The sequence below is a fragment of the Oncorhynchus nerka genome, linkage group LG19 (assembly GCF_034236695.1).
Source record: "Oncorhynchus nerka isolate Pitt River linkage group LG19, Oner_Uvic_2.0, whole genome shotgun sequence".
Taxonomy (NCBI): domain Eukaryota; kingdom Metazoa; phylum Chordata; class Actinopteri; order Salmoniformes; family Salmonidae; genus Oncorhynchus; species Oncorhynchus nerka.
In genome coordinates this window covers 40,073,702-40,089,805 of record NC_088414.1, presented here as the reverse complement: position 1 = coordinate 40,089,805, position 16,104 = coordinate 40,073,702, and the positions used below count along the sequence as shown (strand labels likewise).

Genomic DNA, 16,104 nt, shown 5'->3' with positions numbered 1-16,104 from the left:
AGTTCAACTGTAGGAGTCAGTTGGAGCGAGGGTGTGCACTGCCTTCATAGGCCTGCAGCAGCAAAGTTCAACTGTAGGAGTCAGTTGGAGCGAGGGTACGCACTGCCTTCATAGGCCTGCAGCAGCTAAGTTCAACTGTAGGAGTCAGTTGGAGCGAGGGTACGCACTGCCTTCATAGGCCTGCAGCAGCTAAGTTCAACTGTAGGAGTCAGTTGGAGCGAGGGTACGCACTGCCTTCATAGGCCTGCAGCAGCTAAGCCTGATAACCTAATAAAGCCTACTAAACGAACTGGTTTAAACCTTCATAAAAGTTTTGTACAGGCTTGGCCTATATTTATTTCACAACAGGCCTATTCTTTTACCTATTTTAAGGGGCACAAAATTTAAACTAACTAAATTTAGCCATGGAAAATGTCTCAACAAAATGAAACAAAACACTTTTTTTGCACTGGTTTAGGTTCTTAAATAGGCCTACAATAACAATAATAATAACAATAATAATAATAATGTTATACAATAACAACAATGATAAAATAAATGACTAAATGACATAAATGCTTACGCAGTTTTCATCACCTCACACATTAAATGAACAGAGGTCCAATCGGGTCCAGTCGGTAAATACATTTTAATTGCAGATACCTGAGAACCGTGAAAATTATATCAGACCCGACCCAGATCTAAGACAAAACTCTGAATTTAGGACCCGCTCGGGTCCCGGGTCAGATCTCGTAATTTCAGGTTTGTTGGTGAAGTGAAGACCTCTACTTCAAGCCACACTCACCATACCCACCAAATAGAGCAAATGTAGGCTACCTAAAAGTCTGTTCAAGAAAGTTGAAGAACATTTTGGGGAAATGTGTCGTTCAGTACAAACCAATGTTACAAACATTCAATGGAACTGAACACACCCCAGAACTGGCTTTCTCACAGTCGTTCTACAAACCAATGTTACAAACATTCAATGGAACTGAACACACCCCAGAACTGGCTTTCTCACAGTCGTTCTACAAACAAATGTTACAAACATTCAATGGAACTGAACACACCCCAGAACTGGCTTTCTCACAGTCGTTCTACAAACAAATGACCAAGCATGTATACTTTCTGCACTGTTAGAGTTAGACCAATAGTTTTAAGTAATACAGAAATGATTGGTATTTCAGTTATGGTTGGGATATATTGACCAAATTATCAGGAAAGTTTTGAATGTGTTTTTCCCTTCAAAAATCACAAGAAAAAAACATTTCACACTTATTTCTTAAAAACAATATATCACAGAGAGGAATGCCCCCAGACACCCTTAGAAGGATATTTGACACCGGATCCCATTGACCCTTCATCTGGTGATGTCACAAGGTGCCGCAAAATTGAAAGAGTGTAAGATCTCAGTGGCTTTTGTCTCAAGATTATTCAAATGCACAAAACTACTGAATGAAGTATGCCAGTGAAGACTACCCAGAGTGCCTCCAACACGGAGGAACTCCTAGCCTTTGGTTTGCACTGTGTATGATAAGAGGGAGGAACTCCTAGCCTTTGGTTTGCACTGTGTATGATAAGAGGGAGGAACTCCTAGCCTTTGGTTTGCACTGTGTATGATAAGAGGGAGGAACTCCTTTGGTTTGCACTGTGTATGATACGATCGAGGAACTCTTAGCCTTTGGTTTGCACTGTGTATGATAAGAGGGAGGAACTCCTAGCCTTTGGTTTGCACTGTGTATGATAAGAGGGAGGAACTCCTAGCCTTTGGTTTGCACTGTGTATGATAAGAGGGAGGAACTCCTAGCCTTTGACTATATTGTGGATCATCATGAGGACTTTGATGAAGACACAGTTCACAGTGTCGAAGAGACACATTACACACGTGACAAAAGCTTCAAGTTCTGCTTCCTGCTAATCAAATTCAACTCCATCTTTGCGTACTCTGACATGCCGTTTTGGGATTTTTGCAGGATAAGGAAGTTTGACATGCATTTCTGCCTGTCCAGGGTCGGCGAACTCTACAGCACCGTGGAGAGAGGAAAACGGAAACTCTATTCTATCTACGAGAACACTGTGCCTGAGACCGGGGATCCGAGTGGGTGGAGGGCACAGAGGCATGGAGAAGTCTGAGCCCGGTGCCAACAGCTACACAGTGGGATCATCGACAACCGTCTCACTCAGCTAAAGAACAGGTTCAAGGACCACAAAGGGCGTATGTTTCTTGCCCTTATTGACCCACAGCAGTTAACACGAGGCCCACAGATATAGGGAAATCTTAGCCAACACTGCGTTCTCAAATCTCAAGGAAAGATATGGGCCTCGTGTTGATTTCTCGCGGCTCAAAACAGAACTCACAGTGATGTACTCCATGTCTGACATCCATGTTAGGAGCCCGGCCGACTTCCTCCACTTTCTCCAGCAGAAGAGGCTCAATGAGAATTCAGGTGTTGACCATTACCCTGTCTAATGCCTCAGTTGAAAGGACATTCTCCGCCCTGAAACAGATCACGACTTACTGCAGGAGCACCACTGGACCGGTCTGACTGTTAGCCTTAGCTTTGATCTCAATGGAGAAAGTATCTCTGTCAGATATAAAATCAAAGGCCAAACTATACGATCCTGCCATTGCCCATTTCATAAAGAAGGACTGGAGGATGGGATGTTTTGTTTGGTTTACTACAGCTCACTTGCTGTTAGCTATCTCTTTGAAAAGAATGCATGTGAAACATTGTTTGAATTTAAACTTTAGATCCCCAGATAGGCGACTTTATGTGCTGAACATGATAAAAATATGTCTGCAATTGGGGCGGCAGTGTAGCCTAGTGGTTAGAGCGTTGGACTAGTAACCGGAAGGTTGCAAGATCGAATTCCCAAGGTACAACTCTGTCGTTCTGCCCCTGAACAAGGCAATTAACCCACTAGGCTGTCATTGAAAATAAGAATGTGTTCTTAACTGACTTGCCTAATAAAATAAATAAATAAATAAATAGCTGCTTAATTAATATGGTTTTGGAATTGCTAAATGGTTGTGGTTTTATGTTATGATTGGGTCATCTAGCATAAGCGGCCCGAGTGAACGGGCTGCTTAGCATACCATAAATACCGTAGTATATATTCAAACAAAATAAGGATAGCAATTCAAACTTTACAGGAGCTTCTAATCTAAACCATATTGCACATAATGTTGTACACTTGATGAATGCAATGATTCACAAATATGTGGATATTTCCATTTTCAATTTGGCTAACAGAGAAAAAAATGCTGTCTACTGGTATTAAGGTAATTATTTCATGGGGATATGTGGTATGGGAGAGATGTTGTCCCTACACTCAGAGGAGGGTGTGAGAGTCCTCCGGAGGTAGTGTGGAGGGAATCTCTTCAAAGTCGTGTAGTGTAAAGAGGCCCACATACGTAAGTCGTGTAGTGTAAAGATGCCCACATACGGTGGATAGAGCTATGTCAGTACTCACAGTCTCTCCAGTTTGTAGAGTCCACTGAAGGCTTGAGTGGAGATTGTCTGGATGCTGTTATTCTGTAAGAACCTGAGATGAGAAACAAACACACACAAATCAACTCAAGCACAGAATTTCAACATTATTTCACCAGGTACCAGCAAATGTATTATCAATAGCACATTCTCATTCTAAAATAAAACACAGAGGTTGAGTTTTCATGTGGTAAATAAACATGTTTCTAGCTTTAACACAAGTGTAAGGCCCTGACCCAGTACAGCGTAAAGCCCCGATCCAGTACAGTGTAAAGCCCTGACCCGGTACAGTGTAAAGCCCCGACCCAGTACAGTGTAAAGCCCTACCCAGTACAGTGTAAGGCCCTGACCCAGTACAGTGTAAGGCCCTGACCCAGTATAGTGTAAGGCCCTGACCCAGTACAGTGTAAGGCCCTGACCCAGTATAGTGTAAGGCCCTGACCCAGTACAGTGTAAAGCACGGACCCAGTACAGTGTAAAGCCCTGACCCAGTAAAGCGTAAAGCACGGACCCAGTACAGTGTAAAGCCCTGACCCAGTACAGTGTAAAGCCCTGACCCAGTACAGTGTAAAGCCCTGACCCGGTACAGTGTAAAGCCCTGACCCAGTACAGTGTAAGGCCCTGATCCAGTACATTGTAAAGCCCTGACCCAGTAAAGCGTAAAGCACGGACCCAGTACAGTGTAAAGCCCTGACCCAGTACAGTGTAAAGCCCTGACCCAGTACAGTGTAAAGCCCTGACCCGGTACAGTGTAAAGCCCCGACCCAGTACAGTGTAAAGCCCTGACCCAGTACAGTGTAAAGCCCTGACCCAGTACAGTGTAAAGCCTTGACCCAGTGTCAACTCAGTCTCTGTGTCAGTCTCGGTCTCTATCTCCGTCTCCGTGTCAGTCATAGTCTCTGTCTCTGTCTCCGTGTCAGTCTCTATCTCCGTGTCAGTCTCCATCTCCGTGTCATTCTCAGTTTCTGTCTCAGTGTCAGTCTCAGTCTCTGTCTCCGTGTCAGTCTCAGTCTCCGTGTCAGTCTCAGTCTCCGTGTCAGTCTCAGTCTCCGTGTCAGTCTCAGTCTCCGTGTCAATCTCGGTCTCTGTCGCCGTGTCAGTCTCTGTATCCGTGTTAGTCACAGTCTCTGTCTCCGTGTCAGTCTCAGTCTCTGTCTCCGTGTCATTCTCAGTTTCTGTCTCTGTGTCAGTCTCCGTCTCCGTGTCATTCTCAGTTTCTGTCTCTGTGTCAGTCTCAGTCTCTGTCTCTGTGTCAGTCTCTGTCTCTGTGTCAGTCTCAGTCTCTGTTTTCATGTCTCTCTGTGTCAGTCTCTGTCTCAGTGTCAGTCTCAGTCTCTGTTTCCATGTCAGTTGCAGTCTCTGTCTCTGTGTCAGGCTCAGTCTCTGTCTTAGTCTGCGTGTCAGTCTCTGTCTCTGTGTCAATCTCTGTCTCCGTGTCAGTCTCAGTCTCTGTCTCTGTGTCAGTCTCCGTCTCCGTGTCATTCTCAGTTTCTGTCTCCGTGTCAGTATCAGTCTCTGTCTCTGTGTCAGTCTCAGTCTCCGTGTCAGTCTCAGTCTCCGTGTCAGTCTCAGTCTCTGTCTCCGTGTCAGTCTCTGTCTCAGTCTCCGTGTCAGTCTCAGTCTCAGTCTCCGTGTCAGTCTCAGTCTCTGTCTCCGTGCCAGTCTCTGTCTCTGTGTCAGTCTCCGTCTCCGTGTCATTCTCAGTTTCTGTCTCCGTGTCAGTATCAGTCTCAGTCTCCGTGTCAGTCTCAGTCTCTGTCTCCGTGTCAGTCTCAGTCTCAGTCTCCTTGTCAGTCTCAGGCTCCGTGTCAGTCTCAGTCTCCGTGTCAGTCTCAGTCTCCGTGTCAGTCTCAGTCTCTGTCTCCGTGTCAGTCTCAGTCTCTGTCTCCGTGTCAGTCTCTGTCTCTGTGTCAGTCTCTGTCTCTGTGTCAGTCTCCGTGTCCGTCTCAGTCTCCGTGTCAGTCTCAGTCTCCGTGTCAGTCTGCGTCTCTCTGTCTCCGTGTCAGGCTCAGTCTCTGTCTCAGTCTCCGTGTCCGTCTCAGTCTCCGTGTCAGTCTCAGTCTCCTTGTCAGTCTCAGGCTCCGTGTCAGTCTCAGTCTCTGTGTCAATCTCTGTCTCTGTGTCAGTCTCAGTCTCTGTCTCCGTGTCAGTCTCAGTCTCTGTGTCAATCTCTGTCTCTGTGTCAGTCTCAGTCTCTGTCTCCGTGTCAGTCTCAGTCTCTGTCTCCGTGTCAGTCTCAGTCTCCGTGTCAGTCTGCGTCTCTCTGTCTCTGTGTCAGTCTCAGTCTCCGTCTCAGTCTCCGTGTCCGTCTCAGTCTCCTTGTCAGTCTCAGGCTCCGTGTCAGTCTCAGTCTCTGTGTCAATCTCTGTCTCTGTGTCAGTCTCAGTCTCTGTGTCAATCTCTGTCTCTGTGTCAGTCTCAGTCTCTGTGTCAATCTCTGTCTCCGTGTCAGTCTCAGTCTCTGTGTCAATCTCTGTCTCTGTGTCAGTCTCAGTCTCTGTCTCCGTGTCAGTCTCAGCCTCTGTCTCCGTGTCAGTCTCAGTCTCCGTGTCAGTCTGCGTCTCTCTGTCTCTGTGTCAGTCTCAGTCTCTGTCTCAGTCTCCGTGTCCGTCTCAGTCTCCTTGTCAGTCTCAGGCTCTGTGTCAGTCTCAGTCTCCGTGTCAGTCTCAGTCTCTGTGTCCGTGTCAGTCTCAGTCTCCGTGTCAGTCTCAGTCTCCGTGTCAGTCTGCGTCTCTCTGTCTCTGTGTCAGTCTCAGTCTCTGTCTCCGTGTCAGTCTCAGTCTCTGTCTCAGTCTCAGTCTCTGTCTCCGTGTCAGTCTCAGTCTCTCTGTCTCTGTGTCAGTCTCAGTCTCTGTCTCTGTGTCAGTCTCAGTCTCTCTGTCTCCGTGTCAGTCTCAGTCTCTGTCTCCGTGTCAGTCTCAGTCTCTCTGTCTCCGTGTCAGTCTCAGTCTCTGTCTCCGTGTCAGTCTCAGTCTCTGTCTCTGTGTCAGTCTCAGTCTCTGTCTCCGTGTCAGTCTCAGTCTCTCTGTCTCCGTGTCAGTCTCAGTCTCTGTCTCCGTGTCAGTCTCAGTCTCTGTCTCTGTGTCAGTCTCAGTCTCTGTCTCTGTGTCAGTCTCAGTCTCTCTGTCTCCGTGTCAGTCTCAGTCTCTCTGTCTCCGTGTCGGTCTCAGTCTCTGTGTCAGTCTCAGTCTCTGTCTCCGTGTCAGTCTCAGTCTCTCTGTCTCCGTGTCAGTCTCTGTCTCTGTCTCCGTGTCGGTCTCAGTCTCTGTGTCAGTCTCAGTCTCTGTCTCTGTGTCAGTCTCAGTCTCTGTCTCTGTGTCAGTCTCAGTCTCTGTCTCCGTGTCGGTCTCAGTCTCTGTGTCAGTCTCAGTCTCTGTCTCCGTGTCAGTCTCAGTCTCTCTGTCTCCGTGTCAGTCTCAGTCTCTGTCTCCGTGTCAGTCTCAGTCTCTGTCTCCGTGTCAGTCTCAGTCTCTGTGTCAGTCTCAGTCTCTCTGTCTCCGTGTCAGTCTCAGTCTCTCTGTCTCCGTGTCGGTCTCAGTCTCTGTGTCAGTCTCAGTCTCTGTCTCCGTGTCGGTCTCAGTCTCTGTGTCAGTCTCAGTCTCTGTCTCTGTGTCAGTCTCAGTCTCTCTGTCTCCGTGTCAGTCTCAGTCTCTCTGTCTCCGTGTCAGTCTCAGTCTCTCTGTCTCCGTGTCAGTCTCAGTCTCTGTCTCCGTGTCAGTCTCAGTCTCTCTGTCTCCGTGTCAGTCTCAGTCTCTCTGTCTCCGTGTCAGTCTCTCTGTCTCCGTGTCAGTCTCTCTGTCTCCATGTCAGTCTCTCTGTCTCTGTGCCAGTCTTTGTGTTAGTCTCCATTTCTGTCTCTGAGTCTGTCTCTGTGTCTGTGTCTGTCTTGTGTCAGTCTCTGTGTCAGTCTCTGTGTAGGTCTCTGTGTTAGTCTCTATGTCAGACACCGGGTCAGTCTCTGTGTCGGTCTCTGTGTCATTCTCGGTCTCTGTCACAGTCTAGGTCTCTGTGTCAGTCTAGGTCTCTGTGTCAGTCTAAGTCTCTGTGTCAGTCTCGGTCTCTATCTCTCTATCGGTCTCTGCAGTGAAGTTATACTGAAGATAAGAAGTGATATGAATAAACAATTAACAAAGTATGTGTGCATGTTTTTATTATTTTAGAAAAATATATATCTAAACTTCATTTAAATTGGCAGTTAAGAACAAATTCTTATTCACAATGACAGCCTACCAAAAGGCCTCCTGCCGGCACGGGGGTTGGGATTAAAAACAAATATATCAGACAAAAAGAGACACCACAACACTAATTAAAATATTCAAATAGAGAGAGACAGGCCCTGATGATGTTCAGAGAGATTAAGTCCAGAGAGACTTAATAAATGATGATGATTAATGAAGTAAAAAACAAATAAAACAATTTAATAATTTTACCCCGTTTTCTTTCCCGAATTTCAGGATTAAGAGCTTGTCTATTCGCTGCAACTCCCCAACGGGCTCGGGAGAGGCGAAGGTCGCGTTATGCATCCCCCAAAAAATACGCTTCTTAACACCCACTCCCTTAACCCAGAAGCCCTCTGCACCAATGTGTCGGAGGAAACACTGTTGAAATGACAACCGAGGTCAGCCCCGCTAGAGCACAATGAGCCAAGTAAAGCCCCCCCCAGCCAAACCCAGACCTATTTTGCACCACCCGATGGGACATTCATAATGACACAGCCTGGAATCGAACCACAGGCTGTAGTGACACCACAACACTGCAATGCAGGACCTTAGACCACTGCGCCACTCGGGAGGCCTGTAACTTCCACTTTGATCACAGAGTGAACACAGACTCTGACCCTGTGTTTCAGGAAGCCACGTCTGCATGACCGCACTAGTGAAGTGAGTGAGTGTGTGTGTGTGTGTGTGTGTGTGTGTGTGTGTGTGTGTGTGTGTGTGTGCGTGCGTGCGTGCGTGCGTGCGTGTGTGTGTTACAGACAATGAGAGAGATACACATCAGAGAGAGACCTCTACATGGCCGTGTTCATGCGTGGGCGCCTGTTTCATCGTGTTTCACAGTCACACTGTGTCTTTTGTGCTCTTATCCTCTTTTGCCTCCTTAAAGCTGCAATATGTAACTTTTTTGGGCGACCCGACTAAATTCACATAGAAATGTGAGTTATAGATCTGTCATTCTCATTGAAAGCAAGTCTAAGAAGCGGTAGGGTTGTTTTATGTGCGCTATTTCTATGCTTCCCGGTTCTTAAGTTTAGTTTTTGTGTCTTTTACTTTTGTTTTTGTACACCAGTTTCAAACAGTTGAAAATACATATATTTCACAGCTGTTTAGATGGTACAATGATTCTCTACACTATACTTTCTTGTTTTGTCACATAAACTGAAATTAGGCAAACTATTAGAATTTTAATAACGAGGAAATGTCGGAATGATTTCTGCATAGTGCATCTTTAATATTCTGTGTATGTGTCTCTCTGTGTGTGTGTCTCTGTGTGTGTGTGAGTGTGTGTGTGTGTGTCTGTGTCTGTGTCTCTGGGTGTGTGTATCTCTGTGTGTGTGTGTGTGTGTGTGTGTGTGTGTGTGTGTGTGTGTGTGTGTGTGTGTGTGTGTGTGTGTGTGTGTGTGTGTGTGTACCCCATAATGACATCACAATACCGCATAATGACAATGCAATAATCGAAATGTTAACAAATGTATTGAAAATAAAAACCAGAAATACCTTATTTACACAAGTGATCGGACTCTTTGCTATGGGACTCAAAGTTGACCTCAGGTGCATCCTGGTTCCATTGATCATCCTTGAGATGTTTCTACAACTTGATTGGAGTCCACCTGTGGTAAATTCAATTGATTGGACATGATTTGGAAAGGCACACACCTGTCTATTTAAGGTCCCACAGTTGACAGTGCATGTCAGAGCAAAAAGCAAGCCATTCGGGTCGAAGGAATTGTTCGTAGAGCTCCAAGACATTGAAGGTCCCCAAGAACACAGTGGCCGCCATCATTCTTAAATGGAAGAAATATGGAACCACCAAGACTCTTCCTAGAGCTGGCCGCCCGGCCAAACTGAGCAATCGGGGGAGAAGGGCCTTGTGGAGATGGGAGAACCTTCTAGAAGGACAACCATCTCTGCAGCACTCCACCAATTAGTCCTTTATGGTAGAGTGGCCAGACGGAAGCCACTCCTCATTAAAAGGCACATGACAGCCCGCTTGGAGGTTGGCAAAAGGCACATGAAGGACTCTCAGACCATGATGATCAGATCTGATGAAACAAAGATTAAACTCTTTGGCCTGAATACCAAGAGTCATGTTTTGAGGAAACCTGGCACCATCCCTACGGTGAATCATGGTGGTGGCAGCATCATGCTGTGGGGATGTTTTTCAGCAGCATGGACTGGGAGACTAGTCAGGATCGAGGGAAAGATCCTTGATGAAAACCTGCTCCAGAGCGCTCAGGATGTCAGACTGGGGCGAAGGTTCACCTTCCAACAGGACAACGCAGGAGTGGCTTCGGGACAAGTCTCTGAATGTCCTTGAGTGGCCCAGTCAGAGCCTGGACTTAAACCCGATCCACCATCTCTGGAGAGACCTGAAAATAGCTGTGCAGCAACACTTCCCATCCAACCTGACAGAGCTTGAGAGCATCTGTAGGTAAAAGTGGGAGAAACTCCCCAAATACAGGTGTGCCAAGCTTGTAGCATCATACCCAAGAAGACCAGAGGCTGTAATCACTGCCAAATGTACTTCAACAAAGTACTGAGTAAAGGGTCTGAATACTTGTGTAAATATCATTTTTCCATTTTTTATTTTGAATAAATTAGCAAACATTTAACAAAAAGTTGTTTTGCTTTGTCGTTATGGGGTATTGTGTGTAGATTGTTGAGTTTTTTTCATTAAAAAAAACCCCATTTTAGAATAAGGCTGTAACGTAACAAAATGTGGAAAAAGTCAAGGGGTCTGAATACTTTGCAAATACACTGTATCTTCCACCTCTGCTATGAATATGGATGAGAAGCAATTACATATCACACAGTATCTGGATCCGAGGGTCTATTTATAGGGGTGTGAGGGGCGAGACATATACACACACAAACACACTTTTCTAGTGTCTTAAAAATAGTTATGTTCTAATAACATTTAGTACAAGGACAAAATGTAGAAAAAACTGTCTATATTGACAGACGATTTATACTCACTGTTAAAACAATAAACAATTATGAGAATAAGAGTATGCCAGACGATTTATACTCACTGTTAAAACAATAAACAGTTATGAGAATAAGAGTATGACAGACGATTTATACTCACTGTTAAAACAATAAACAGTTATGAGAATAAGAGTATGATAATGACTGAAATAGTCAAAGATTAAACAATACGTTTATATAGTCTAAGAGTAAACAATTAAATTAAATAATCGAACATGCTGACCAAACCAGACGCGCATGTTGATTTTGTACCCTCACACGAGACACGATCATATCAAAACAAACTCTGAACCAATGATATTAATTTGAGGACAGGTCGAAAAGCATTAAACATTTATGGCAATTTAGCTAGCTAGCTTGCTGTTGCTAGATAATTTGTTTTGGTTGTTATTTTACCTGAAATGCAAAATATCCACTTCTCTGACAATTAATACACAGAAAAAACTATCAACCGAATTCCTTTATCGTCATGCACAAGGTCCTCTACCTCCTTCCTCGGGCTTCTTTTTGACTTATTTTGACTTTAAATGGCAGTTGCCAACCAAATTTACCGTGTGTTAGTACAACCGACTGGATGTCAGTTCATCTTTCAATCACCCACGTGGGTATATGCTCCTAAACACCAATGAGGAGATGGCACGTGGGTATATGCTACTAACAACCAATGAGGAGATGGGAGAGGCCGGACTTGCAGCACGTTGAGTGTCACAAATAGAATCCTATTTTGATTTTAGCGCCTAGCCACGCAGTCGCTCGCTGATGCACGCGAGCAGTCTGGGTGCAATAATTGAATAACATGTTTGTGTAAATAATTTTGCAACACTCGCGCACGCAACGTAATAGTCTTAGATATTGCATTACAACCTGTAATTTAACCTTTAATTTAAATATATTTTTATTTGGATTTCATGTAATGGACATACACAAAATAGTCCAAATTGGTGAAATGAAATGAAAAAAATAACTTGTTTAAAAAAAAAAAATAAAATAAAATGAAGAAGAACCAGTTAAATAGGAGTCACACAGTGTGTACGTGCGTGTGTGTGTGTTTGTGCGTGTGTGTGTGATTGATAGTAGCTATATTAAATAGTGAGTCTCTCCCTGAGAGAGAGATCACCTCACTATATGACAGGTTAGTGTGGAAAATATGAAACCATTTCTCTTTCCCAGACTAACAGATTGCACCTGGGGCCTGAATGGGAACACGTGTTTGGATGGACCATCACAGAAAGGAAGAAACAATTATATTTTTTATTTGATTTGAACTTTATCTAATCCAAGAAGTCCCACTGAAGGGCAGGTTACAGTACAGTATGTGTAACAAGGGGTTTGGGGTAAAATACTAAAAGTATCTTTGTTTTAGATTTAAATCGTTTGAACGGCTAATGACATGCGCGTTCTGTAACAATTAAGTTCAAATAACGTTGAAGGAGACAGAAAAAACGATCGCGTATGACTTGGGCACTGTGACATGTCTAAATGTTAACCTTTAGTTGAAGCCTCTTCATCAAACACCCCTTTCTTTTTATCTCAGAAGGTCCAGCATCATCCTCAGACAGTTGCTTTCATTTTTGGGTCAAATTCTCATTTCTGGATAAGACTTAAAATAGTGGATCAAATCTTGCTATGTGACATATATGGAAGAGTATTGTGGCCCATGAGAAGAGAAAAATTAATTATTAACAGCAATGGCTGTGACTTGATTTCGTTGATAGATTTAGATACAGTGCCTTGCAAAAGTATTCATCCCCCTTGGCATTTCTCCTATTTTGATGCATTACAACCTGTAATTTAAATAGATTTTTATTTGGATTTCATGTAATGGACATACACAAAATAGTCCAAATTGGTGAAATGAAATGAAAAAAATAACTTGTTTAAAAAAAAATCTAAACAAATTAAAAACAGAAAAGTGGTACAAGCATATGTATTTACCTCCTTTGCTATGAAGTTCCTAAATTAGATCTGGTGCAATCAATTACCTTCAGGAGTTGCATAATTAGTTAAATAAAGTCCACCTGTGTGCAATCTAAGTATCACATGGTCTCAGTACCTGTTCTGAAGGCCCCAGAGCCTGCAACAAAACTAAGCAAGGGGCACCACAAAGCAAGCGTCACCATGAATACCAAGGAGCTCTCCAAACAGGTCAGGGACAAAGTTGTGAAGAAGTATCCAACTGAATCGTATCCAACTGAATCGTATCCAACTGAATCACATCTTGCGGACTTGTTTACGTGTTGCTGTGCGTTTTATTGCCAACCTTACTTTGCTACCTGACAACTTTACGGTTTTTACTTTTCAATTACCTTTTATATTTTTGGTTTTTCCCTCACTCAACTTTTTTTTCATTCAACTTTTTCACTCCGGACGCTTTACATGGTTCGTCAGGACCTCCAACAGCCGAAGCTAAGTAGTAACATTAACATGATGCCACCTAATTGCAGTCGCTGTTTCTCATAATATACAGGAGAACGATCGCCTTATGGCGAGGATAGCTGTGCTGCAAGCCCAGCTTCAGACGCAATTGTTAGGCAAGGGTAATTTCAGTGTAGGAAAGGATGAAATAGATTCTGTGCCACCAGTAAGTACAGATCGTAATGTTAGTATAAATCTCCTCGCACGGTCCCCGCAGCCGGACAACTTTCTCACGGTTTCTGGAGGGAAATGCTGTAGGAATGCTGTAGGAATGCTGTAGGAATGCTCAACCTGTGTCGCTCATTCAGCCGAAAGAAACTTTCAACCGGTTTTCCCCATTAAGCAACGAGTCAGAGTCAGAGGCCGAGCCTTCTCTTGTCTCTACTACTCCCGTTACGGGGTCTGAGACGCCGAGCCTTCTCTTGTCTCTACTCCTCCCGTTACGGGGGCTGAGACGCCGAAGCTTCCCACCATTAGCTCTGACAAATTGAAAGCTCTAGTCATTGGCGACTCCATTACCCGCAGTATTAGACTTAAAATGAATCATCCAGCGATCATACACTGTTTACCAGGGGGCAGGGCTACCAACGTTAACCTTTTGTGACTAGGGGGCAGTATTTTCATTTTTGGAAAAATAACGTTCCCGTAGTAAACGGGATATTTTGTCAGGACAAGATGCTAGAATATGCATATAATTGACAGCTTAGGATAGAAAACACTCTAAAGTTTCAAAAACTGTAAAAATATTGTCTGTGAGCATAACAGAACTGATATTGCAGGCGAAAGCCAGAAGTGCCTCATGGTTTGAAAGCGCTGCGTTCCAATGCGTCCCTATTGAGCAGTGAATGGGCTATCAACCAGATTACCTTTTCTCCATATTCCCCAAGGTGTCGACAGCATTGTGACTTAGTTTTACGCATTTATGTCGAAGAATACACGTAAGCGGCTACATTGCGCAAGTGGTCACCTGATGCTCTCAGAGTGATTCTCGCGTAAAATACAGAGGTAGCCATTATTCCAATCGGTCCTACTAAAAAAACGAATTGTCCCGGTGGATATATTATCGAATAGATATTTGAAAAACAACTCGAGGATTGATTATAAACAACGTTTGCCATGTTTCTGTCGATATTATGGAGCTAATTTGGAATATTTTTCGGTGTTTTCGTGACTGCAATTTCCGGGCGATTTCTCAGCCAAACGTGAAGAACAAACGGAGCTATTTTGCCTACAAAAATAATATTTTTGGAAAAAAGGAACATTGGCTATCTAACTGGGAGTCTCGTGAGTGAAAACATCCGAAGCTCATCAAAGGTAAACTATTTAATTTGATTGCATTTCCGATTTCCGTGACCAAGTTGCCTGCTGCTAGCTGGACAAAATACTATGCTAGGCTATCGATAAACTTACAGAAATGCTTGTCTAGCTTTGGCTGTAAAGCATATTTTGAAAATCTGAGATGTCAGGGTGATTAACAAAAGGCTAAGTTGTGTCTCAATATATTTAACTTGTGATTTTCATGAATAGGAATATTTTCTAGGAATATTTATGTCCGTTGCGTTATGCTAATTAGTATCAGTCGATGATTACGCTCCCTCATGCAGGATGGGGAGTTACTAGAGGTTTAAGGCTAATCTGAAGAGGGTGCTGGCTAAAGCTAAAACTGGCGAGTGTAGAGAGTGTAGAAATATTGTTATCCACGTCAGCACCAACGATGTTAGGATGAAACAGTCAGAGATCACCAAGCGCAACATAGCTTCAGCGTGTAAATCAGCTCGAAAGATGTATCGGCATCGAGTAATTGTCTCTGGCCCCCTCCCAGTTAGGGGGAGTGATGAGCTCTACAGCAGTCTCACAACTCAATCGCTGGTTGGAAACTGTTTTCTGCCCCTCCCAAAAGATAGAATTTGTAGATAATTGGCCCTCTTTCTGGGACTCACCCACAAACAGGACCAAGCCTGACCTGCTGAGGAGTGACGGACTCCATCCTAGCTGGAGGGGTGCTCTCATCTTATCTACCAACATAGACAGGGCTCTAACTCCTCTAGCTCCACAATGAAATAGGGTGCAGGCCAGGGAACAGGCTGTTAGCCAGCCTGCCACCATAGTGGAGTCTGCCACTAGCACAGTCAGTGTAGTCAGCTCAGCTATCCCCATTGAGACCGTGTCTGTGCCTCGACCTAGGTTGGGCAAAACAAAACATGGCGGTGTTCGCCTTAGCAATCTCACTAGGATAAAGACCTCCTCCATTCCTGTCATTATTGAAAGAGATTGTGATACCTCACATCTCAAAATAGGGCTACTTAATGTTAGATCCCTTACTTCAAAGGCAATTATAGTCAATGAACTAATCACTGATCATAATCTTGACGTGATTGGCCTGACTGAAACATGGCTTAAGCCTGATGAATTTACTGTGTTAAATGAGGCCTTACCTCCTGGCTACACTAGTGACCATATGAAGGCGGAGGTGTTGCTAACATTTACGATAGCAAATTTCAATTTACAAAAAACAAATTACGTTTTCGTCTTTTGAGCTTCTAGTCATGAAAGCTATGCAGCCTCCTCAATCACTTTTTATAGCTACTGTTTACAGGCCTCCTGGGCCATATACAGCATTCCTCATTGAGTTCACTGAATTCCTATCGGACCTTGTAGTCATAGCAGATAATATTCAAATTTTTGGTGACTATAATATTCACATGGAAAAGTCCACAGACCCGCTCCAAAAGGCTTTCGGAGCAATCATCGACTCAGTGGGTTTTGTCCAACATGTCTCTGGACCTACTCACTCTCACAGTCATACTCTGGACCTAGTTTTGTCCGATGGAATAAATGTTGTGGATCTTAATGTTTTTCCTCATAATCCTGGACTATCGGACCACTATTTTATTACGTTTGCAATTGCAACAAATAATCTGTTCAGACCCCAACCACTGAACATCAAAAGTCGTGCTATAAATTCACAGACAACACAAAGATTTATTGACGTCCTTCCAGACTCCATCTGTTTA

General features: G+C 44.0%; 1 protein-coding gene across 1 annotated transcript in view; it reads right to left on the bottom strand.

Annotated features, from left to right (window-relative positions):
* LOC115117438 (relaxin receptor 2-like) overlaps nt 1–16,104 on the bottom strand; it is a 244,117-nt gene that overhangs the window by 142,573 nt on the left and 85,440 nt on the right. Inside the window, exon 6 of the mRNA XM_065004938.1 lies at nt 3,454–3,525. Coding sequence (XP_064861010.1) covers nt 3,454–3,525 — 72 coding nt within the window. The remainder of the gene's footprint in view (nt 1–3,453; nt 3,526–16,104) is intronic.